Here is a 23,555-nt window from a genome sequence, read left to right on the forward strand (position 1 = left end):
GAATCTGCCAAGTAAAACCCGGTAACAAATGTCAAGTCAGGGCGCGTACATACTTGAGCATGTTGTAAGCTTCCGACAGCTGAAGCATATAGAACCACTTTCACTTTATCGATTGAGCTCATATTGGTTCCTGGGGCATTTAAAATCCCCATATCTGTCGCCCTTGACTATAGAAGCAGGTGAGGGACTACATTTGTGCATACTGAATTTCTTTAAGATATTTTCTATGTATGCCTTTTATGACAGTCAATATACCATTTTTCTTCTATCTCGGTGAATCTCGATCCCTAGAACGAATGAGGCTTCGTCAAGATCTTTCATATCAAGTTTTGAGAACAAAACTTCTTTGTCTCCTGTAGTAGACTGACATCACTACTAGCAAGTAAGATATCATCCACATACAGGACAAGGAAGATAAACTTCCCATTCTTAAACTTTGCATAGACACAATTATCCTCTACATTCTTTTTTAAAAACCCAAAATTCTTTATTGACTGATCAAACTTCAAGTACCACTGTCTTGAAGCTTGCTTTAATCCATAAATGGATTTCTTTAGGCGGCATCACATTCGTTCTTTTCCTTCCATGACAAAACCTTTTGGTTGTGCCATATAAACATTTTCCTCCAAGTCTCCGTTGAGAAATGCCGTCTTTACATCCATCTTATGTAATTCTCAATCGTAATGTGCCACTAATGCCATTATGATTCTGAAGGAAATTTTACATGAGACTGGAGAAAAGGTCTCATTGTAATCAATCCCTTCTCTTTGCATAAAGCCTTTTGCCACAAGTCACACTTTATATATCTCTATATTCCCTTGAGAGTCATGTTTAGTCTTGTAGACCCATTTATAGCCTACTGTTTTGACTCCTTTAGGAATTATTTCCAAATCCCAAACTCTATTGGCATTCATCGATTTTATTTCATCTTCCATGGCCTCAAGCCACTTTGATGAATGATCACTTCTCATGGCTTCTTCAAATGAGGTGGGATCATCCTCCATTTGAAATTCCTTAGTGTTATACACTTCATAATCAGCAGAAATAGCTGATTTTCTAACTCTTTGAGACCTTCTAGGGGCCTCCATATTTGACACATCTACTGTTTGAGGCTGTTGTTGCTCTCCCTCATGTGTGGCAATAAGTTCTATAGGATCCTGAAGAACAGGTTTCTCATTTTCATTCATTGTTGCCACAGGTGGAATAACAACAGGTGCTGACACCATAGTATCTTGCACTATCGGTGCAGCGACAGCATTTAGTGAGAAAATTGGCTCATAAATCATTGGAGTGGGCACATACACCCGCTTCACTTCAAGGTCAATTTCTCGAGCTACCATGCTCCCCTCATCTTTTCATCCTCTAGGAAAACAGCGTGTCTCGTTTCCACAAACTTTGTATGTCTCTCTGGACAGTAGAAAACGAAAACCTTTTGACTTTTCTAGGTAGCCAAAGAAATGGCACCTTACTGTTTTGTGATCTAACTTCCCAATATTTGGGTTAAATACTTTAGCCTCAGCAAGGCTCCCCCCCACACTCAAGTGTTTAGTGAGGGTACTCTTTCTGTCCACAACTCATACGGTGTTTTGGGCACCGACTTACTTAGTACTCTTTTGAGAATATGAATGGGGTTTTTAATGCCTCCATCCACAGGCTCAACTGTAAGGTGGAGTAACTTATCATACTGCCCACCATATCCATCAGGGTACGATTGATTCTTTTAGCTACTCTATTCTGCTGAGGTTCACCCGGTATAGAATACTGGGCTACTATGCTATTCTTTTAGGGTATGTCGACCGTAGTACTCCACCACGGTCAGATCTGACTATCTTAATCTTTAATATCTTAAATTTATCCAATGCTTCTATTCTTTCTTTGATTGGATAAATATAACCATAATGGGAGTAATCATCTGTGAATGTTATGAACGAATCATAACCATCCACACTCTTTACAGAAAAGTTGACCACAGATGTCTGTGTGAATAATATATAAAATTCCTGCGCTTCGTTTGCCATCTTTCTTAATCTTCTTTACATACTTTCCTTTTATGCATTCCCTGCATTGTTCTTAATCTGAGAGCTCTAATGGAGGAAGAATAACATTTTTAACTAGTCTTTCTATTCTCCCCCTCGAAATATGGCCTGAACGATAGTGCCATAATTTCGACAATGCATCATGAGCTCTCTTATGCCATCTTTTCCAGATTAACACTCTGTGACCAGCTGCTTTATCAGCTAAGTGGCATATATCTTTGAAGAGCCAGTGAACTGACTCTTTATTCTATCGAGGTACTCGGTGACCGTGTCACATTCTGGGATTGAGCCCACAATTGCAGGTTCAATCATGTTCTTTATCACAGCCAAACATTTCTTGTCTGCAGTGACCCACTTCCTATGCTCAAAAGCCATATGATATCTTTTGGGATTCAAAATCCCTTTCTTTAGTTGCCCAAGTGGCATCATTCTCTTTTGTCTCCCTCACCGGTGCCACAATCTCAGTGGAACACGGTGAGGTGACTACCCAGTCCACCTTAGACAAGATGAAAACCAGGTTAAAACTTTTCTTAACATAAAAATAACACCATTTGCATGCCTTGATTCCAACGTTGGTCAAAATCAAAACATACAATTATTCTTATACACTAATTCTACATCACCGTTGGGCAGAAATAGAATTAATGCATAAATCTTTAACTTTCACAACTGTTCTTACACACTAATTCTACATCACCGTTAGACAGAAATAGAATTAATGCATAAATCATTAACTTTTATAACTGTTCTCATACACTAATTCTACATCACCGTTGGGCAGAAGTAGAATTAATGCATAAATCATTAAAATTATCAACTTTTCTTATACACTAATTCTACATCATCGTTGGGCAGAAGTAGAATTAATGCATAAATCATTAAAATTATGATATTATTATTAACAACGTTGGTCAGAAAATAACAACATCATAATCATGTCAAATCTCTTTTTCTCCAATTAAATACCACATTGGTTCAAAATAACTGGAGAATCAATATTTTCTTTAGCAGCGGAAAAAATCTATTTTTCTCCAATTAAATACCACATTGGTTCAAAATAACTGGAGAATCAACAACTTTACTTTGGCTGTGGAAAAATTCTCTTTTCCTTGAATTTTACCCACAGGGAAAATTGCTTTTTCTATTTTCTTTAATCCATTAATCAATTTCCAGGAAATAAACATTTACTGGAAAAAAATTCTTTTTCTTGAATTTTACCCATAGGGAAAAATTACATTTTCTATTTTTCTTTTGAACCATTTATTCATTTTCCAGAAATAAATATTTGCTGGAAATAGAAAAAAAAGAAAAACTCATTCTTTTCTGTACTGTTCTTTCGGCCCAAAACGGCAAGGCAGCCCACGGCCCACGCCCGCGTGGGCGCTTCCCGCGCTCTCCCCCGCGCCCAGGCCGCAACCTGGTCCTGGGCCGGGAATTCGGCCTGGCGCGCGCACCCGCCTGGGCTGAAAGCCAATTATTCTTATACACTAATTCTATATCACCGTTGGGCAGAAATAGAATTAATGCATAAATCTTTAACTTTCTGTACTGTTCTTTTGGCCCAAAACGGCAAGGCGGCCCACGCCCGCGTGGGCGCTTCCCGCGCTCTCCCCCGCGCCCAGGCCGCAACCTGGGCCTGGGCCAGGAATTCGACCTGGCGCGCGCACCCGCCTGGGCTGAAAGCCGGTCCATTCTTTTTATCACCGTCAGATCTCATCCGACGGCTGCGCGGTGAGATCGGGCCGATCAAAAGGGCGACGGGCGCCCTCCCCCGAAAACCCTAATTCATTTGCGCCTCTGCTCTCTCTCTCTTCGTTTCTCTCTTCGACGCTCTCCATTCCTCTCTCAGTCGCAGCGCAACCGTGAGCGACCGAGAGCAAGATGGCGAGCGAGCGGTGGGGGAGCGACTATGGCGCCGTCACCGGCCCCCTCGCCGGCGCGCGTGCTCCCCAACGGGTGAGCACGCCACCGTCGAGCGGCCTGGCCGCGGCGCCCCTTGGCCGAGCTCTTCTTCTCCCGCGCCGGCGAAGGGACATCCCGACGCACGGCGAGGTAGATCCACCCCTTCCCCTTCGGATTTGCTTTTGTTGTTCTTCCTTTTCTTTTCGAGTTCATCCGAATGGGAAACTAGGGTTAGGGTTAGGGTTCTGACCCTTCTTTTCCTCTTCTTCCCCAATCGGATCTAGATCTTATTTGCTTTTCTTTGTTTGACCGATTGGGGTTAGGGTTCGTGTGCCGACCCCTTTTCTTTGTTCTTTTCTTTTCGTTTGAATTTCCTTTCTTTTCTTTTCCCTTGTTTACCCGAAAAGGGGATTTAGGGTTAGGGTTCGGTTCCGACCCCTGTTCTTCTTCTTTCTTTGGTTTTTTCTTTTCTTTGATTTCTTTTCTTTTCGGATTTCATCCGAATGGCTTTACCTTTTTCCCTTTCTCCATGCGAGTTAGGGTTAGGTCTTAGGGTTCGGCCAAATCCAAACCCACTCTTCTTCTTTCCTTAGATCCGAACTGGATCTGTTCGTTTCTTTACTTTTGCCGTGCGCCGTCGAACGGTGCGGCTTCTTTCCCCCCACGCACGGTGGCGGTGATGACCGATAGACAGTGATGTCCGCAACCCCGGTCACATTTTCTTTGCTTTTACCCGGTTAGGGTTAGGATTACACAGAGGCAACCGGCTCTGGTACCATTGTTAGGATCGATGAGTGTACCTCTCTGTGTAACCTGTAGATCCGGGTAGACTCCTCGCCTTCTCAGTAGATGCACCGTAGCGGGTAGACGCCGGTGCCGTAGTGTAGAAGACGTCCAGCGTGGTGGCGGTGAAGTCCAGTGGCGCTAGTGGAGAGACGGCGGTCTGGTGGTGACCCTGCAGTGGGGCGACGGCGGTGGTGGGACACATCCCGTCGCTGGCAGCACGGCCTTTATATCGTTTTAGGGTTTCTGTGAGTGGGATGGCGGCTCCGTTCAACCTCGTTAGACGAGCCCTGATCCCCACCTTACCTTTTTATATGTGCTGTGCGACAGGGGCCCACCAACCGTATTAGGGTTGGGCTCCCCTGATCAAGGAGCAGAGGCAAGGGCCCAATAGGCCGTTGGTGGAGATCATCTAACAACAAACACTCTATCTAATCTAACCATGACCAAATTCTCTTGATTGTTGGTCCATGTGTATTTTCTATTTCTCAACTCTTACTCTATCAAACCCCATCTACTTACCCAGTCATTGAAAAGATCTACCCACCTAAAATTAACATGACCATTACTTTTATCCAAGATAGATCTCACTAGATTGAAATCACCACCTAACATAGTGGGACCTGTCCAGGAACCCACGACCTTATGTAACTCATCAACAAAGGATAGCTTCCCTTCCTCATAGGGAGAACCATACACCACTACCAACTTAAAAGCAAAACCAGCCATAATCTATTTGTTTACTCTAGTGTTTACCTTTCTTTCAATGATCTTTAATTTATGATCAATTACTATAGTACATATTTTATATTGGTTAAATATAATAGTTATGAGTGCACGGAGTGCGATTTGCGTTGTACTTTTTTTTTTATGTTTGAGCACTGTACCTGCACGGTTCATGTGACATTTAAACAAACTTGATTTGAGACAATTTTTTGTGCGTGTTGGCGCGGCGCTGCATGCATGATTAGGTTAGCCCACCAACTATTATGCCCCCAACAAAAATAAACATGAAACTGCAAGCTCTAATAATTGTGTAGGTCCAGTCTGAGATAGCATCCTGCACCTATCAGTGAATCGGGCGGCTCCTTTGCCGATGCATTCCAAAACCAGATACAGCTAGCAAAATGATGGCCCGACACCGCCTGCAGTTGCACCGATCAATCGATCCATCAATATGTGTACGAGAGTACGTATGGATTGGTAAAAGTAGGAGTATTTCTTTCTTTAATTTCTTTTGTTCTTGGTCAGCGTTGAGTTCATGGCCATGGACCATGGTCGGAGTGGGGATGTGCACGGCTGCCGAGGCAGGCAGGATGGCCCGCCTGACATCTCTGCGCGGCGGTCCGGCCAATCACGTGGCTTCAAATGGCCCCTGTTCTTCTTGGTCGTCTCGTCCAGCAGCACTGTGCTGTCACGCGACCGCTAGCTGATGTCGTCATGACCTTACAAGTTAGTACGATGCTCATCGCCATTGTTGCTGCTCGTAGAGTTCTTCTGTAGCACTAGCAGACATGGTTATCTACTGCAAACCACTTACTCTGCACATCGACGCAGACATGGTCACCACTTGCTCTGCTGCAGATGTTGTACTAGTGTCGTTTTGGTCCGTCCATGGGTTACCTAGCAATCTAGCATTGCATTACTACTACCGTACTAGTCACAGAACAAATTACCAATGCAAGTTTATAGGCAAGTACAATACTCCTGCAAAAGAGAGAACGTCATACTTGCTTACCAATTATCTTGGAGGTGTGTGCATCCTATGTTACTTATGTAACAAACATTACCAAATCAATAGACCATGCTGAGATGTGCACAGAAGGTGCAAAATATCGGAGGAAGAATGTCAATACATACCAGGGATCACGACCCACTGAGCAGTCCAGTGACACAGAAAATTCCACCTTCAGCATCTGTATGCAATCAGGGAAGATTACATATAATCATATCCCAATGAAGCCTCTTCCTTTTAAAATTACATTTGGAAATATGTATAATGATTAAGAGGAAAATAAGTTTGGGTTCATCATTCAAAATATAGGAAATCTCAGAGCACCAAAAATTTCCATGCTCTTGATATGCACACATCCTGCTTCTCCTATGAACCTCTACTTAAAAGTTTGGCTTTGCATTTCTTCTGTAACCAGTAGAGAACAGATAATCTAACATGTACTGTCGACTGCTTGACTAGTATATCAGACTTTTGCCAGACAGGAGCGAGCAAGCAGCATACTTTGATAATAATAGCAATGTCAGACAGATTACGTAGCTGCAGTGCATTACAGCAAAATAACAAACAACAAGCATATACAGTACAGTTACAGCTCAAATGAAAGGATAGTCCTCAACACATCTCAGCTTAATTCTGCACGAATGACGCTACTCATTTGAAGCTTAAAACTAACAAGATCAGGTGTATGTGCCACAATAAACGGAACCAAGCTCCTCACAAAGCTCATAGAGGAAGACGCCAAAGAAGAAATATGACTTTTCATTCCATTCAGCCACTTTGAAAAGACGTTTTTACTATGATTGAAAACAAAAATTAAAACCAATAAAATAAATTCCTGTGTTATTGCATATTGCTCTAGAAACCTCATGCGCTCATTGGTCAGCACCCAAAAGCTGGAAGATTCTCCAGTTTGAAGAAACGTGATAAGAGAGTAGGGCTAGACTTCATTTGCCCTGCGTTCTCCTGATCCAATTCAAAACGTGAGAGCAGTCATCATCCCCAAGGAACACCCTGTTCTCTGAGCGATAGGTTTTGAGATCACGACTTTCGAGCATGCAACTTTCCCTTCGCATTTCAAGTGATTCAGGAACCATCCTTGGACTGTGGCCATGGTAAGCATCACAGATAAATTGAACAATCGCCTCAAGTGGTTGTGAGGCGTCGACCCACTGGTAGATCTTCTCATTGCGGAACCAGGTAATTTGCCTCCTTGCGAAGTTCCTAGATGTACTCTTAAACTTGGCCAGAAATTCGAGGAACTCCTGCGTGGTGCTTTCACCTCCATTCTGCCTACAGTGCAGCAGGTACTCCATGGCTTGCTTGTAACCAATGGCACGAGTTGCAGAGTTGACATGTGGATGCAAACCGATATCGAGCAGCCACGAGGCTTCTGAAAGTAAGCCGCCTGTGTCAGCCAGCATTTCTTCACACCTCAAATCAATTGATCGGTACAGCTCCAAGCGTGGGCATGCAAGGAAAATACAGAACAAGTCATAATCCATATTCCTGGCTTCACAGCTCCTTCCAGCAGAGACCTCGGTGCCATGCTGTTCACAAAACATATTGTACGGTAAGGTGAAGGCAGAGGGAGGGGAACCTGATGATCTAATAACCTCAAGGCTTCGACTCAACCTCTTCCAGTTATTCACAGACAAGTCCCGAGCTTTGGGGTCACCAGCCCGGACCACTAGCTCTACTGCTTCCTCCCACTGGCCACTCTCCCGAAAACTGACGAGCTCAGACCACACAGCTGAAGTGATGTCCATGGATGATTGTGGAACATTTGGCTTGCCATAGATGTACCACCGTAAGTAGAGCCCAGTCCCTCCCGCAACAACAGGCACTCGCCCTCTGTCATGAACATCCCGTGTCGCTCTCCGGGCATCGCGAAAGAAGGCTCCAGCCGAGTAATCATTGGACGCATGCAGTATGTCGATCAAGTGATGTGGCACCATATCCATCTCTGTCGCGGATGCTTTGGCAGAACCAACGTCAAGGCCACGGTAGACTTGCACGGAGTCCGCGCTGATGATCTCTCCTCCGAGCCTCCTGGCCACCTCCAACGCGAGCCTGCTCTTCCCAGCACCGGTAGGGCCCGAGATGACAATGACCGTATCCTTCTTCCTTCGATGATTTGGCGCCAGAGAGGTGGTCGCCGCCGTAGCGATCTTCTTTGTGTAGCAGAAAGATGAGGGCGACTTGTGTGGTGAACACAGGACGGGCCAGCTTGTCCAGACGGCACGCCGCGTGGCTCTAAGCTGTGGCCTCATTTCACAGCACATGACAGGGAACGAGAGTGCCTGCCAAAGATGTAGAGGGAATTTCAGACTACAGTACAGCATGGTTAGAGGTGAAAATCGCAGCTGTGTACTGGTACCCAGGGCGCTGTTACACGCTCTGGACAGGACAATTGCTCAAACAGTGGGTAGCAGAGGGCTAGGCATTCCATCAAACACATACAGGACGCAACCGGAGGGACAGATCGAATTGTACCTGTGCGGATTGTGGAGTGGCAAGGCTGTTTGGGCATGCTGAGCGCTGAGGGCATATATGGGGACTGTGGAGCGGAGGCGTGCAGCGTGCTTGTGGAGGCGACGGCGAGCTCCCACACACACGGTGCGAGTCGGCAAGGTTGCTCTCAGTAACACTGGCAGCTGGACGACCAGAATCGAACAGGTAATAATTACCTACTCAGCTGGGTTTTAGCAGCAAGCTGCAACTCTCACCTCCACCTCTCCTCCGTCGGCCGTGACCCGTCAGGCCAGGCGACGCTCCCTCACCGCCGTCCGCCGGTCACTGCGCCTGGTGCTGCTGCTGGGCGGAGGGAAGAAGGTCTCGCAGGTCGCATCGCATTCGGAGGACATCCCACGGGAACATTATCATCCCACATCCACCAAAGTCCAAAGTGGCCTGAAAAAGAAAACAGCCCATCAGGCCCACTCCGGTGCCCGATGATGCAGCCATTCCAGCCACCGTAGTTCCGATCAAATCGAACAGCAAGTAAATTATCTGGACTACAGCCATTGCATGATCAACTTTATCCAAAAAAAGATTACAAATTTTACGAGTGCAAGATCAGCAGGACTCTACCCAGGCTTTCACCCTTTCTCTTAGTCTTACATCTTTACAGACATGACAAATAGAGACAGACCCTCAAACTCCTTGGACACGTTTAATCCTTTGATTTGATGAAAGACAAAATATTCAGAAGCAGTAATAGCATGGGATAACGACAGATTAAGAATCCAATCTCGTTACACGAAATGTTTGAATTCTTTGTTATCTCGACGCCATCCATCCATCCAGATTGTAAATTGAAGGCCAAACCCACAATTCCAACACACAAACCAGGCAAAGTGCCATAGCATAGCATCGTCCTAGTTCCCAAGCCTCCCTGCAATTCGACATGGCCTCGCCCAAGCTGATCGCCCTGTTCTTCGCCTTCGCCATGGCGGCGGCGGCGGCGCTGCAGCCCTCGGAAGTGGCGAGGGTCCAAGTCCAGCTCCAGCAAGCGTTCAAGCCCGCGGCCGCCGCAGGCCAAGAAGCAGCAGAAAAGGCGGCCCTGGCCGACCAAGCAGCCGGCGGCGTGCCAGTGCCACGCACATCGACGACGACGACACCTCCGGCAGGCGGCATCCCCGCCGGCCTGCCTCCACAGCTACTGCCCGCCATCCTGGGCCTGTTTTTCCCGCCGCTGGGCGCCATCATCGGTCTGCTGCAGCCGCTGATCCCGCCGCCGGGGTCGTCTCCGCCTCTCCAAACCGGCACCGGCACCCCTCCGCCGCCGGCCCAACCGATGGAGTGCATGACGCCGCTGGCTGGCATGCTGCCGTGCACGGACTACCTCACCAACGTCACCGTGCTGACGCCCCCCGGCGAGTGCTGCGACGGGCTCAGGTCCGTCGTCAGGGACGCGCCCATCTGCCTCTGCCACGGCATGAACGGCGGCATGAACCAGTTCCTGCCCAGGCCCGTCGACCCCATCCGCATGACCATCCTCCCGCTCGCCTGCGGCACCATGCTGCCCATCCAGACGCTCTTCGCCTGCAACTGTAAGTTAATTACAATGAGATTGGTTCCATAGATTTTATTTTATTTTATATATGCTTGCATTCCATTGCAAGGAGACTAATCTGATGATGCATTGTTCCTATTTGATTTGATTGACAGCGCAACAGGTGCCGCCAATAATGCCTCCGACCCCAGCAAAGCCGCCGATGACGCCTCCTTCAGTGTCACCGTAGATTCACTCTGGGTATAATTAACCGAAGACCGAAGACCGAGACCGAGACCGAAAAGACCGAGACCGAAAAGTTCGGTCATGAGTTCGGTCCTGGCTCCCAACTAACCGAAGTAACCGATAGAAGTTCGGTCATATGTGTCGGTTAACCGAAGTGACCGAACTGACCGTAGTTCTGTAGACTTCGTTCGTAATGTGTGATTGTGATTTGTGAGAACTGAGAAAGTTGTGTGCTAGAACTTGTCATAATAATGTGTGGTTTGTTTTATATATTGTGTTGTTATTTTTTTTGCCTTCAAATAGCAAGCATGCTGTTGAAAATTGCTATAGATTCTGCTATTGTTTGTGGCTGCTACTCAGGTCCGGTTAGTTCGGTTGTGACCGAGACCGAACCGAACTAACCGAGACCGAACTTCCTCGGTCTTCGTTTTTTGCAAAGACCGATCGGTCCTAGGTTTCTGATGACCGAACTGATCGAATGACCGAAGAACCGAACCGATCGGTTCGGTCTGACCGAATGCCCAGGGTGACCGTAGATGGTAGATGGTTTCGTCGTGTTTAGAAGTTTTAAGATGGTAGTATTAGATAGTTAAGAAAGTCATCACAGAGAGTACATGGAGTCATGCGTAGTTAAGTTTGATGCAATCGTCAATATAATGTGTAGTAGTGCATATTGAATGGTCAAGGAATTTCTGCCTCAAAGTTACCTCAATGGACCTGTTCGGCTGGTATTAAAGCCGGTTGTTAAGTCGACGGCTAAAGCTGTTTTACTGTGAGAGAAAAATACTGTATATTTTAACTGATAAGTTCCAGCGAACATGTCACGATGATTGAAGATTTTTAACAGCCCGTGATAGTTTGTCCCTTTTTCTTTCTTGTTGCGACCTTTGTCTGAATTTCCATATTGGCAACGGTCTTATCTAGGCTAGATGCCTAGATCTACATGTCATGTTTATGCCTGGCTTTTGGGAGTCTCTGACTATCTGATATGTCGATTTTATTGTATCAACTCTTTCATGGGGCCACCCACCAAATCTGGCAATACGCGAGGGAATTACTTCCAGTAGTGATACATATAACTTATACGCGAGAGCTCATCAATCAAATATAATCAACAAGCATTTGTTGGAACAGACACTTAAGCAGATGTGCAATATTGTTCATATATAAAATGACATAAATAGTGCTCTGATCATGGATCAGGCGCTTATTTGGAGTAGCCAGATTATGGAGCCAATAGAAGGGAAATGGAACAGCAACTCCTGATGTGCTGGCTTCGATAATGTTTGCCTCAGGGGTTAACATCTAACCTTGGAGCCCAATGATACCTGATAAGATGAGGAAAATGTGGAGCCGAGTTAAAAATCCACAGTATTGTATTGTGATAAATAAATCGAGCAGCATTATATACAAAGTTCAACAACAGTGGATTAAACCAGGATACAGAAAAGACTCCGCCATATAACTTACCACAGGCAACACGTCCGCCAGCATTTCCAGTGCTCTTGCTAAGCTCATGTCCACCTGATGAACCAGAGTAATTGTTAAATTAACACCTTTTATATAGGATTGATTTGTATAGCGATCATACACCTATATTAGCTAGAAACAGTAAGAGTGTCCAAAAATCAGCACAAAAGTGCTGCCTAAAAGACGCAAACAGAGAAACACTAGTTGACTCAACAAACTTTTGTTACAAAAGAAACATCCATGGAATAATTGATAACCAGACTCAAGTAGTACACATTCAGAAAGTAGTTAAAATCAAGAAAATTCCCCTAACACAGTAATGCATCCACCTTTTATGTACGCCGTCATTACATAAACTAACTGATAGGCAACAGATTGATCGAAAAACATGTTAAAATTGTTTGCAAAAGGAGAGAAATGCAGCTAAGGCTAGATGTCTGCCAAATTTTCACATTACCTCAAATATTATGAACTTTATCTACTCTTTAAAGGATAGTGCAAACTGCAAACGTACAAACATCATAATAGAAACTGCTTTGGAGAAACCATAAAGATCTGACAAAGATCAAGCCGCGAAATGCATGATCCAAATGTTTACTGAGAATTACCCTTGCCAAGGTCATCGGGGTCAGCATGGACAACAACAGCTCGGCCAATGATTGAGTGTGGCCCAGTGAGAGGAATCTGCCGTTCAAAATTGGGTTCCATGTGAAATGAACAAGTTCAAACCAAAATGCAAAGGAAACAGACAACATGGTTACTACTTAGAGAAAGCGAGTATCGCTAACCTGGCTGTCAGTAATATTGACATTAACAACACCTGGAAAACCAACAAGTAAACTGTAAGTGGGATTATGCGCGGCAGTCTCAACGCAGCAAATTACTTTTGAAAATAAAGAAATCAACTCTTTTCAGCCAACTATTATAATGGTTTCTCCAGTACAAATGAACCAAACAGAGGCAAAAGGCAGTGGGACAAAAATACCATCTTCTCCCACTGTCACATTCCCAAGATCACCGGCATGGCGGTTCTCATCTTCGGGTGCGCCATGCTCCTTACCAGCAGGATTGAAATGTGGCCCTAGAGCACAAAACAACCAATTCCGCCCTGTAAGCACAGCACAATCCACTTGCCCTGATCATACACACATAGCACAGGAAAGATATGCAGTAGGTACCAGTCGACATGCAGCCGTTGGTGGTGTCACCAAGCGCGTGCACATGGAACCCATGGAGCCCCGGCTTGAGGCCAGAGATACTTCCAGTCACGGTGGTCGGACCTAAGCATGAACCAGATACTCTCGTTAGCAACCAGCCATTCAATGTGCACAGAGGAATAGAGCACAGGAATCCTCATCATAAGTCCAAACATGTGAAGGGAATTACCATCTCCCTCTTGGGAAAAGAAGATGGTGCCCTTGACATCAGGGCCAGCGAGGACAGCAACCGCCTTCACCATTCTCTCTTGTGATCTGCCGCCAAAGCCCCGAGGGAATAAAGTTCATCTCAGTAGGCTTAATAGGACATGGTGGAGAGCTATAGGAAGTGCTGAAGAATCAAAGCTCAGCAGCATCTGTAGCCAGTATACTGTAGCTGAATGCTTCACTGCATAATAAGTCAACGCAGCCTATGTCCATTCAGTTAGTATGCTGCAGGACTAGGATTAGCAACACGTTAATACTAAGCATCAACACGCCTGTTACACAAATCATACACAAATTATGTGTATACTACTACTACAGTCTACTCAGTAAACCCAGATCTTTCTACCAAGTAACTCGAACATACCCCAAATCCCGTACCGCACACGAACTGAAGAGCAACAGGTCCGGCTAATCCGGCAGAATCGGCGACCACGGATATAGGGTACCAAAATCAATCAGGCAAAGAGAAGCGATAATATAGAACCCTAGGGTTTAGTGCAGGTGAGAGGGGCGCACCTATAAACGAAACGACGAGAAGCGACTAGAACCCTAGGAATTGGGGGTTTCAGGTGATTGATCGATACCTCAGGCGACCCCCTGCGCGAGATGAGATGAGGAGTTTGGAGAGGAAGCGAGCCCTGCCCCTGTGGAAGACTCACGAACCGAGGACTACGCAGCTCAAATTCGCCAGTCACGCAATGGACTGGAAGCGCCTTAAATTATCACCGATGGCCTGCAGGGTGCAGGGTGACGTGCTGGTTTGCTGTACTGTAAGATTAAAACGCTACCCGTGTTTAGTCGGTGGGAAGTTGGAAATTTGACTACCGTAGCACTTTCGTTTTTATTTGATAATTAGTGTGTAATTATGGATTAATTAGGCTTAAAACGTTTGTCTCGTAATTTCCAACCAAAATGTACAATTAATTTTTTTTTATCTATATTTAATGCTCCATACACATATCATAAAATTCGATGTGATAGACACTGTAGCACTTTCGCAAACTAAACAAGGGCTAAAATCTGGAGCGAACAGACGCAGCTAGATCACCACCTACCCCTCCTTTATAATTTTATTGTTTTTTTTTGGCTGACACCAGAGGACTCCATTTTTTCCCGTAAAAGTGTAATTCTAGTTTTTAGACGAAAATCTATGTAAAAAATAACATTTGAGATGACATTAATCACAAAATATATTTTTACAGGTAAAATTATTTTTTGGAGATCAAATGTTGCTACTGTTTTTATAAGTTCAATTAGATTTAAGAAAATTTGACTTGGTTGAAATCTAGAAATAGAAGGAGTAGTATTATATTAAAACTACTCTATTCATTTCAAATTATAAAACTGTATTAATCTTTCTAGATATATTGTTTTTATTATGTATATGTATCTAGACTATGATAGTGTATATATATAAGTAAATAGCAAAAACTGCGTATATAAACAAAACAAAACATTTTATAATTTAAAATGGAGTGAGTAATTTTCAAATTCATGATCGGATCTGGCAGGGACTCAGGGAGGGAGAGAGCTATTAGAGATGCTGGTTGCTGCCGAAGGGACCGGCACGCTGAAGGCCCGCCACCGCCGCTTGTTCTTGGTCCGTCTGGAGCATTCACGGCCTGGTATGGTGTACTTGGTCAGGTGTAATATGTCAAAGGATGTATGAGCTCGATGTCGTCCTCGTCGTTACGATGAATCTAAGGCAGTGTTCGGCTGTCTGGTTGGCTGGCTTTTTCGCACAGTACCTACAGTACTTTTCTCTTTTGCGTTGGCAGCGGCCACAGCCCGAACGGCTGGCTTACCCAGCAGTCGAACACAACCTAAGGCTTTGTTCGGCTGGGCTAAAATGGCTAGCTGGGCTGATTAGCCCAAGTCCAGCCGAACGGCTGGAGGTAAAAGCCAACTTGTCGGCCGCGTTCTCCTCCCTCCCTCACTCTGTTCCCCGTGCCCCCCACGTCTAGGGTTTTCGCCGCGCGAGCCGCCGCGGGCGTGAGCTCCGCTTCTCCGCGCCTGTCCCGGCGCTGTCGAAAGCCTCACGTTTGTCGAACTAGAGCGCCGCATCCCCTCCTTCAACCCGTCGACATCGACGCCTGTCTGCCGGCAACAAGGTACTCCCAGATCCGAGTTCACCTCCCTCCCTCCCCACCTGTTCTGACGCCGCCGTCATCCCCGCCTTCCGGATCCGACCCCACGTGCTCCTATTGCAGGTGAGCCCGACCGCCGCCAACGGACCCGTCTCTCAGTTCACCGGAATCGCCTGCCTTCTCGCCGGATCCGCCACACTGGCAGCGTCGTCCACTTCGTCCTGCTTCTCTTCTGAAGGCAGGCACTACATCCACCGTTCAAAACACGCGAAGCCTTTTGGCAAGTCACGTCCCCATCTCTTACGCCCTAACTCCCCTGTTTGTTACTCTTACAAGTGCTGCACTTTTTCTTGTATGTTGCATACATCATACCATATATTTTGCACATGGCAACAGATGTCCACTGATAAATTGCATCATGGTTTGTTTTAGTCTGAAAGGCAAATAATTTTGCATGGATAACAACACATTTTATCAGTATTTAATTAAGGAGATTGTAATGCTGACCAGACTTTGGACTTGCCTGCACATTTCATTGTGTGTGCAAAATCTGATGTATACTTTCAAATATTTTTAATTGTGTCTGCACTTGCTCAAGTATTTTGAAATTATGAAGTCCTACTTGTTTGTTTTTTAAGATAAGTGTATTTCGTCTTGTGCATGTTTAAAAACTGAAGTTATCCTTGACCCAGCAAGTGCAAGAGATGCTGAACACAAAGAAGTTTGGTGACATTGCATTTAGAGGTAAGGATTTTAAGACTGCAATTGACTACTACTCCAAGGTATCAACATCCCTGTTCTTCACCATTTCTACGTAATTATGTTAGGAGACTATCACAGAAAGAGATCATCTGATGTAACTGTCAAAAACTCAAACTGGTTCTTAAGTGGTTGGGCCCTTGCCCTGTTAGCTCAAGTACTTAGCAACACATACGGCACAATTTTACTTCCTTACTCTTGATCAAAACCTCCGAAACATTGTATTTATAGCTTATATGACAAAGCCTGTTTGCTCTAATGCAGCTAGTTGCAATGATGTCGACGCCTTCAGCTAGTTGCGATTATGATTTACTCTTTCTTATCACATTTGCATCCCACCCATCTATTTTTTATCACAATTTGAAGTGCATACAGTTGCAGACTAAGATATTTGTGGCTTTATCATTTTGATCAACTCTTTTCATTTTGTTTGCATCCTTGTACGAGAGTAGATCTAGAACTCAAGTAGATTTTATTAATTGGTATTCTTGGTTCAGCGCCAACTGCAGACCCTTTCTTTGGACCCCAATGAATTTGAAGGTTCGTATGTCATACCTGATAAACTCATTTGCTCACAAAGTTGTCGGACGAATTTAGTACTAATTCATGCTCTTGCAGATGAACAGCTCTGAGGACTCCTACATCAGCGACAACTCCAGCGAAGGATCGCAAATTTACAACGTTGCGGCTGCTGCTGTCCTCGTTGCAAGGTTAAAAGCAGCAGTGGCCAATGCGACTCTAGTGGTGAACCCTGCCCTCCCCTTCCCAAAGATGAGCGGGTGGCAGTGGATGCAACTGAATCTACAAAACGAATAAAAGTGCAAAGAAAACTTGCGTATGTCTCCTGATGTTTTCCTGTATTTGCATAATATTTTACTTGAGTATGGATTGAAGGGTACACAACAGACAGACAGGATCCATAGAAACTTTAGGATTATATATGTGGACTTGTGCTCACAACGGGGCAGCTAGAAGGAGCAAGGATAGATTTGAATAGTCTTTAGATACAGTTAGTAGGAAGGCTACTCATGTGGCCGAGGTTATTTGTATATGGGCAGACAATATTTTAGTTCCAACTGATAGAATTTATGCTGGAGTGCATGCTCAGTTTTTAACATATGCACCATTTTTTATGGGTGCATTGGGACTTTGGATGGAACTCATATTAAAGTTTTGGTGAACAAGGAGGCCAAACTTGACTACATAAACAGGAAATGAGATGTAACAATTAATGTTTGTGCCATTGTGGACATGGATATGCGCTTCACGTTTGTCGGGGCCGAGATGGCGGGGTCAGTGCATGACATGGCCGTACTAAGAGAATGTTGGCGGCAACCAACCTTCCTGCATCCAACACAAAGGTTAGTGATTAGTGCCATGCAATAGTTGAACAATCTTTGCAGGACGCTACTATCTGGTGGACGCTGGATATGCGCTGGAGACTGGCTACATGGGTCCATTCAAAAATACAAGGTGTACCATCTGGACGATTTTAGGGGTGTAGACATGGACACATTATCTTGACAGGAGAAATTTAACTTCACTCATTCGAGCCTCTGCAATGTCGTCGAAAGGACATTTGGGGTTCTCAAAGCCCGTTGGCACATATTGCATGGGGTACCGTTCTGCCATAGGAAAAAGCAACAGATGATTATTATGTCATGCTTTGCAATGCATAATTTTTTATGGAATCGTGAGATTGAAGTTGGTTCGCCTACATACCCACCGTCGGATTGGGTTCAGATCAATACTAATTGCACTATGTCCGCTGTGAGGGAGTACATATCTGTGGCTCTCTGGGGACAATGATGCAGCAAAGGTGATTAAAATTAAGATGCCAAGTACTTGAATTAAAGATAGTTGTTTGCATTACAATGCCAACTAAATGGTTAATTTTGTGACATACCTCACTAGTCTCTTAGATATAAGTTGTTTCCCTGCTAATTTGTCTACACTAGATCATTATTGGCCCCGTTCGCGTGCCCTTAAATCCGGCTTGATCCGCTTCTTTTTTCATCCAGAACATTATTTTTCTCTCACAAATTCCTTCAGCATTCCTCCAAACCATCCAAATTCCCCCAGAATTCCTCCAAACGAACTAAATTAGTTGTTTGCGTTACAATGCCAACTAAATCTATCCTAATTTCCTTCAGGGTTCCCTTGGTGCACCTTCATTTACTGTTAGCAAGACATCCGGCCAAATTGCTAGTGGACATGAAGACCTGTTAAATGAAATGGAAATTGCTGCTGCAACTGAAGACAAGGAAACACATTCTTTTGAGATTGATCCCTCTCAGGTATTTCTTCACCTCTATTGAAGCTTGGAAACCACTGTGTTACCAAGGGATGGCATGAAGACCCAAACATGGCTGGGTAAGTGACTGTTGCATGGGAGTTGTCATGTTTGTAAAGAAGTTGTCATGTTTGTAAAGAAGTGTAATTTGAATTGTTGTATGTAATTTGAACTGTTGTATGTGACTATTCGTAATGGCTTGTAGGGACCTGTTATGTGTACTGAAATGCTAGTTGACTAGCTTCTAATAGACTGTTAGTAGCCCCTAACAAATTGTTAGTCCAGCTACTGTATTGTAATTTGAATGGCTTGTGGTTTGGCGGCATTAGTTGAATGGATATGTTGTTGGCGCCATTTTTTTAAAATGAGCAAATGGCATTACATGGCTGATGTTTCGACTGCTGGCTGCCAGCTGCAGCTGTTGGCTAGATGGAGCTGGTTAGTTGGCTGGTTTTTCCTGTAGCAACTGGTTTTATGCAGCAGCCGTTTCCAGGCTGATAATACCAGCCGAACAGGCCAAGCATGGCCAAGAACGACAATGAGAACAATGTGTCGGTGCAGGAACCAGGTGAATGAGCTTCATATACAGAGGTGAAAGATGCAGCGGCTGCTGGGTTGCTTGATAGAATCCCAATTAGGATTTGGGGGTTTCTGGTGATTGTCTCAGGCGAAAGGTCTCAACTCTCAGCTTGGCAGCTTCTGCCTCTAATCTTCAAGACAGGAAGAAAATACTGCAGCACAACTAATCTACCAAGGTTCAAGAATCATAGTCACAGCACAGGAGGAACTGACAAAAGAATACTCAACTATAATTAACGCCATCATACAAACATGAATCCATGGCCCCGTTCAAGCCGAAACACTGTTCCAGCTGATTTGTTGGGAGAGAAAAATATTATTCCGACTAAAAAAATAAGCTGAAAATACGGATTATAAGACAAGCGAACCGTCATATGGCTAACAAATATTTAACTATAATTAACTACTACGGCGGTAGCGGTAAATACAGGTGCAAAGCACCACCAGTCAAAACGATGCCATCCTATATGCACATCACTCACCTACAACAAATGCATACATCATGAGCTACATGCTGTTATGCTGTCTCTCTTCACGATTCGATCCTGCAGCGCCGTGCCGGCCCTTGTCATCAGAGTCATCAGAGGCTCAGAGCGCGACGATGGGGCCCGTAGGCCTGCAGTGCGCGGTGAAGAGCCTCGCGGAGAAGAGGCCCCTGGCCACCTTCCTGAGATCGAACGCCGCGCGGGGTGCAGATGAGGAATGCTTGGACGATGATCCCCTGACGATGTGCTCGCGCAGCGTCAGGTTCTCCTGCCTCATCACGTCCATGGACGACGCCAGCTGCCTGATCACCTCCCTCTTCTCCTCGTCCTTCCGGGCCAGCTCCGCCCTGAGCGCCGCCGCGCTCTCCTCGGCCGCCTTCTGCAGCGCCGCGTTCTCTGCCTTCAGACTCTCGATCTCCGCGCGCATCTGCTGCTCCGCCTGCTCACGCTCTTGCTCCTGCTCCGGCAACGACGGCTCCGTCTTGGTCTCTGCCTCGTCTTCGTCTTGCTCGGGGTCATCCACTTCAGACTCCGAGTCGTACATGGAGACCGAGCAGGAGGAGCGGGGCGTGGTCTTGCCGTTGGGCGACGACGCCTGGGACCGGCTCTGCGTGCAGGAAGACAGGCCGAACACCGTGTGCCGCGTGCAGCTGCCGTGCTTCAGCAGGTCGTACTGCTCCGCCAGCGAGCGGTGCGTGCGGTACAGGTCGCCCAGCATGTCCACCAGCACCGGCCGCTTCTTGTAGTACATTTCAGCGCGCTGGGCGAACGAGTCCGCGTCTTGGTCGATCAGCTTCAGCATTTGCTTCGTCTTGTCATCCAGCTCTGATATCGAAGGGAAGGACAAACACAAATACACAATAATCTCTCAGTAAGCAAGATGTAATTCTACGACTGAACCAATGGCAGTTTCATCAGAAGAGCCCAAAGGTCTTAAAGATAACTACAGGACAGAGTAACCCGGTTATAAATTTCAATGCGGTCATGTAAAGTCAAGTGCAAATGTGCAATATATAGATGTCATAGTTTGCTCTAATGATTCAGATGACATTAAATTAACTCGATGGATTATCAAGACAGTTTTGGAGTGATGATCATTAGAGAAATTTCCAGGCAAAACTCAAAATGGAATTTGCTATAATTCACTGAATGACTTCAGGTATTTCCTCATGGCATAAATGATAAAACAAATAAGTAATAGCACTGGCGTTTAGAGAAAATAATTCCTAGTATATGACAATTGACAAGAATACAAGAAAAGCGTGCTAACGTACTGTTTACAAAATGAAGACAGTTCCACATGTTAAAAGCACAGTAAGAGCAGCAGAGCATCCATTATCAGGAAATTCAGGGTAGTGAGGCAAAACCTGAAAGCGTGCTGTTCAGCCATGGAGATGGCCTGGCGAGGTTGTGGCTGTCGAACCACCATGCCTGCGGCAGCTCCTCCCGGTGCACCATCTTGTCTCGTCACTTACCTTACCTGAAGGGTTCACAGAAACCAACAGTGTTACACAAATGGGAGAGTTCGGATGCCACAATTTTTTTTTCAGAATTGCTAAACCTCAGCCGGTTGATTTGGCCTCTCCAATCAACTGATTTTTTGGGCCATCTGATCTTACGCGGACGGCTAGCAGGGGGCGCGGCCGACGAACAGGCGAGGCACGCGCAGTCAGCGAGGGCCGACGAGGCAGCAGGTGCGGCCAGCCTCTGAGCTCGCGGCCCGGGCCATGGCAGGCGCACGGCGCGGGGCCGGTGGCCGGCGACGAGGAGGGCCGACGGCCGGCTACGAGGAGGGCCGCCCCCAGACAGGATCACCGTTGCTGCTTCTTCTCCGGACTCTGTTTGCGTGCGCATTCGACGGAAGGGAAGGGAAGGAAAGTGTGCAGGCGACGGAAAGGAAGGGATAAGGGAGGGGAGGTAGGTCCCACCACAATTTGGGAAAATTTGTTTTGAAATTTATGAAAATTTTGTGAATAATTTGAAATATATTTCTCTGGTATCTGCAATTCATAAAAATAATTTAAAAGTATTTCTGAAAAATTTGGCATATATTTGTATTATCTCCAAATTACACCACCGTGTTCAATAAATTACACTGAAGAAATTATTGTAAATCTAGTAATAAGACAGTGTAAATATAGCTAGAAGACTACATGGAAAAAAAATCAGTTGACAGAAGGGACGAAAACAACTGAATGTCACCTAGACAGATTTTTTTTTTCTAGATTTGTATCATAGATTTGCCCCTCCTGTTCATCGTCAAAAAAAGATTTGTATCATAGATTGATATTTTTCAGGTTTGTGGTATCCCTTACAAGTTAGGAAACAAGAACAGATGCCGGAAAAGAACCGATCGTAGCCTGAAAAGTTCAGCTGTTGTACCTCAGGGGAAAAGGACACTAAAAAAAATCAGATCGTTTTCGATGCACCTTATGCAGTTCATGTCACGGAACAAATCAGAACTTGAAGGGAAAAAAAGAGTTTTCAGTCTACGGATGCTCACTCCAGGAGTGCTACGAGCCTACGGTTCGGCCTACGGTTCGTAAAACTATGGCATCCCATGCGAATAGTAAGAATAAACAGCAGCAGGCGTACGTCGCCTGAAGCCCAGAACTAGGTAGGAACTGAATCTGTCAGGCAGTCGACATCGCTCGTGTACTGAGCAGCCAAGAATCCTATAGAAGCAGCAAGAACCCCTATGGTGGCACGGCGAAACCCCGAACAGCTCCGAGAAACCAATCGAAGCGCGGGCGCCCGTAACAAGATCGGTGACAGCAATAACAGATTCACCCGCCCCGCACAATGACGATGACCCCGCCCGATCCCGACTCCAAGAAAGCAATCGCCTCACCACGCCACGCCAATCTGAACTCCTCCGCAGACGATGGCGCGGCCAGCAGATGAGGGGGGGAAACAGACACGCCGGCAGGCAACCGCAGCGATCGAATCGAGAAGTTAGAGAGAGAGGAGGGAGGGAACAAGTGGGAACCGCACGCACGGCACCTTGCTGCTTGGTTGCGGGCTGCTGCTCCGTGGCGGAGGTTGCCGTTGGGCTGCTGCTGCACCTGGCCTCTCCCCTTCCGCTGCTTTGAGGACGGCGAAGCGGAGGAAGCGGACAAACCCCTCTCGCGGATTTTCAAATCCTGCCGCTCCACGACGACGGCTCTATGGCTTGATGGGGATTGGGAATAAAGATGGAAGGTATCGCCGGAACGTTCTCTTTCTCCGTACGAAGAATTTATTCCGTCTTCGTTCTAAGTTAACTGTCTCAGTTATAGATTTTTGTTCATCTCTGTACCTGTTGGACATCAGTCGGGTAACAGATACCTGACGGGTATTGTATATCTGATAAACAAGGACACTTGGGGTCGTAGCTTTACAATCGGAGACGTTTCTTCTTCGCTCGGGAATAAGTGTCGGAGTCTCGGAGATGACGAGGAGAGGGAGCGAGGTTACGAGGAGGACGAGCAAAGGTGACGGAGAGACCGAACTGAGGAAGTGAGGGGCACGAGCGCTCGTGAGACAAGCGTGCTTGCGCTGCTGGTGGAGATGGTGAGGAAAAATTGAACTATGGTTCCTAGAACACACAAATTATATATATGTTTGTTCAGATTTGGGTCAAAATACCTATATTGAGCTTCTTTGAGCCTAATACTCGCATGACAGCTCAAATAGTCGGGTTCCCCAATGAGTAACGGGACGGGTAAACAGGGAACGTTCCCGTACCCGCTATACCCGTCGGGGATGAATTCTTACCTATTT

General features: G+C 45.8%; 4 protein-coding genes across 11 annotated transcripts; 1 reads left to right on the top strand and 3 right to left on the bottom strand.

Annotated features, from left to right (window-relative positions):
• Nucleotides 1-6,994: 6,994 nt before the first annotated feature.
• Nucleotides 6,995-9,320, bottom strand: LOC136542764 (tRNA dimethylallyltransferase 9-like). Of its 2 annotated transcripts, none has more exons than XM_066535348.1 (2): nt 8,950-9,320; nt 6,995-8,756 (listed from the first exon to the last, which is right to left on the bottom strand). In XM_066535348.1, the coding sequence occupies exon 2, from the start codon at nt 8,736-8,738 to the stop codon at nt 7,401-7,403; it is 1,338 nt and encodes a 445-aa protein (XP_066391445.1). In that variant the 5' UTR covers nt 8,739-8,756; nt 8,950-9,320; the 3' UTR covers nt 6,995-7,400. The 2 variants fall into 2 exon arrangements, with proteins under 2 accessions (XP_066391445.1, XP_066391446.1); XM_066535349.1 differs by having other exon boundaries at nt 9,183-9,287.
• Nucleotides 9,321-9,483: 163 nt separating this feature from the next.
• On the top strand, nt 9,484-11,221 carry LOC136542766 (non-specific lipid transfer protein GPI-anchored 4-like). Its single transcript, XM_066535357.1, has 2 exons — nt 9,484-10,508; nt 10,627-11,221. Exons 1-2 carry the CDS (start codon nt 9,863-9,865, stop codon nt 10,698-10,700), a joined length of 720 nt encoding a protein of 239 aa, XP_066391454.1. The 5' UTR covers nt 9,484-9,862; the 3' UTR covers nt 10,701-11,221.
• Nucleotides 11,222-11,776: 555 nt separating this feature from the next.
• On the bottom strand, nt 11,777-14,330 carry LOC136542767 (superoxide dismutase [Cu-Zn] 2-like). Of its 2 annotated transcripts, none has more exons than XM_066535358.1 (8): nt 14,175-14,330; nt 13,553-13,638; nt 13,345-13,446; nt 13,152-13,247; nt 12,955-12,986; nt 12,775-12,850; nt 12,167-12,220; nt 11,777-12,024 (listed from the first exon to the last, which is right to left on the bottom strand). In XM_066535358.1, exons 2-8 carry the CDS (start codon nt 13,623-13,625, stop codon nt 12,002-12,004), a joined length of 456 nt encoding a protein of 151 aa, XP_066391455.1. In that variant the 5' UTR covers nt 13,626-13,638; nt 14,175-14,330; the 3' UTR covers nt 11,777-12,001. The 2 variants fall into 2 exon arrangements, with proteins under 2 accessions (XP_066391455.1, XP_066391456.1); XM_066535359.1 differs by having other exon boundaries at nt 14,107-14,245.
• Nucleotides 14,331-19,562: 5,232 nt separating this feature from the next.
• LOC136542765 (protein NETWORKED 3C-like) lies at nt 19,563-22,948 on the bottom strand. Of its 6 annotated transcripts, none has more exons than XM_066535353.1 (3): nt 22,645-22,931; nt 21,161-21,273; nt 19,563-20,618 (listed from the first exon to the last, which is right to left on the bottom strand). In XM_066535353.1, exons 2-3 carry the CDS (start codon nt 21,249-21,251, stop codon nt 19,897-19,899), a joined length of 813 nt encoding a protein of 270 aa, XP_066391450.1. In that variant the 5' UTR covers nt 21,252-21,273; nt 22,645-22,931; the 3' UTR covers nt 19,563-19,896. The 6 variants fall into 6 exon arrangements, with proteins under 6 accessions (XP_066391450.1, XP_066391452.1, XP_066391451.1 ...); XM_066535355.1 differs by having other exon boundaries at nt 22,792-22,915; XM_066535354.1 differs by having other exon boundaries at nt 19,564-20,618; nt 22,797-22,948.
• Nucleotides 22,949-23,555: the final 607 nt, after the last annotated feature.

The sequence above is a fragment of the Miscanthus floridulus genome, chromosome 3 (genome assembly GCF_019320115.1).
Source record: "Miscanthus floridulus cultivar M001 chromosome 3, ASM1932011v1, whole genome shotgun sequence".
Taxonomy (NCBI): domain Eukaryota; kingdom Viridiplantae; phylum Streptophyta; class Magnoliopsida; order Poales; family Poaceae; genus Miscanthus; species Miscanthus floridulus.

Excerpts from the sequence above, each read along its gene's own strand:
- LOC136542764 (XM_066535348.1), bottom strand. The coding sequence starts at position 8,738 with ATGTGCTGTGAAATGAGGCCACAGCTTAGAGCCACGCGGCGTGCCGTC.
- LOC136542766 (XM_066535357.1), top strand. The coding sequence starts at position 9,863 with ATGGCCTCGCCCAAGCTGATCGCCCTGTTCTTCGCCTTCGCCATGGCG. Across the intron at positions 10,509-10,626 it reads GACGCTCTTCGCCTGCAACT|CGCAACAGGTGCCGCCAATA; the intron begins GTAAGTTAATTA and ends TTTGATTGACAG.
- LOC136542767 (XM_066535358.1), bottom strand. The coding sequence starts at position 13,625 with ATGGTGAAGGCGGTTGCTGTCCTCGCTGGCCCTGATGTCAAGGGCACC. Across the intron at positions 13,447-13,552 it reads CTTTTCCCAAGAGGGAGATG|GTCCGACCACCGTGACTGGA; the intron begins GTAATTCCCTTC and ends GTTCATGCTTAG. Across the intron at positions 12,221-12,774 it reads CCCCGATGACCTTGGCAAGG|GTGGACATGAGCTTAGCAAG; the intron begins GTAATTCTCAGT and ends CTGGTTCATCAG.
- LOC136542765 (XM_066535353.1), bottom strand. The coding sequence starts at position 21,251 with ATGGTGCACCGGGAGGAGCTGCCGCAGGCATGGTGGTTCGACAGCCAC. Across the intron at positions 20,619-21,160 it reads GCTGAACAGCACGCTTTCAG|AGCTGGATGACAAGACGAAG; the intron begins GTTTTGCCTCAC and ends CTTCGATATCAG.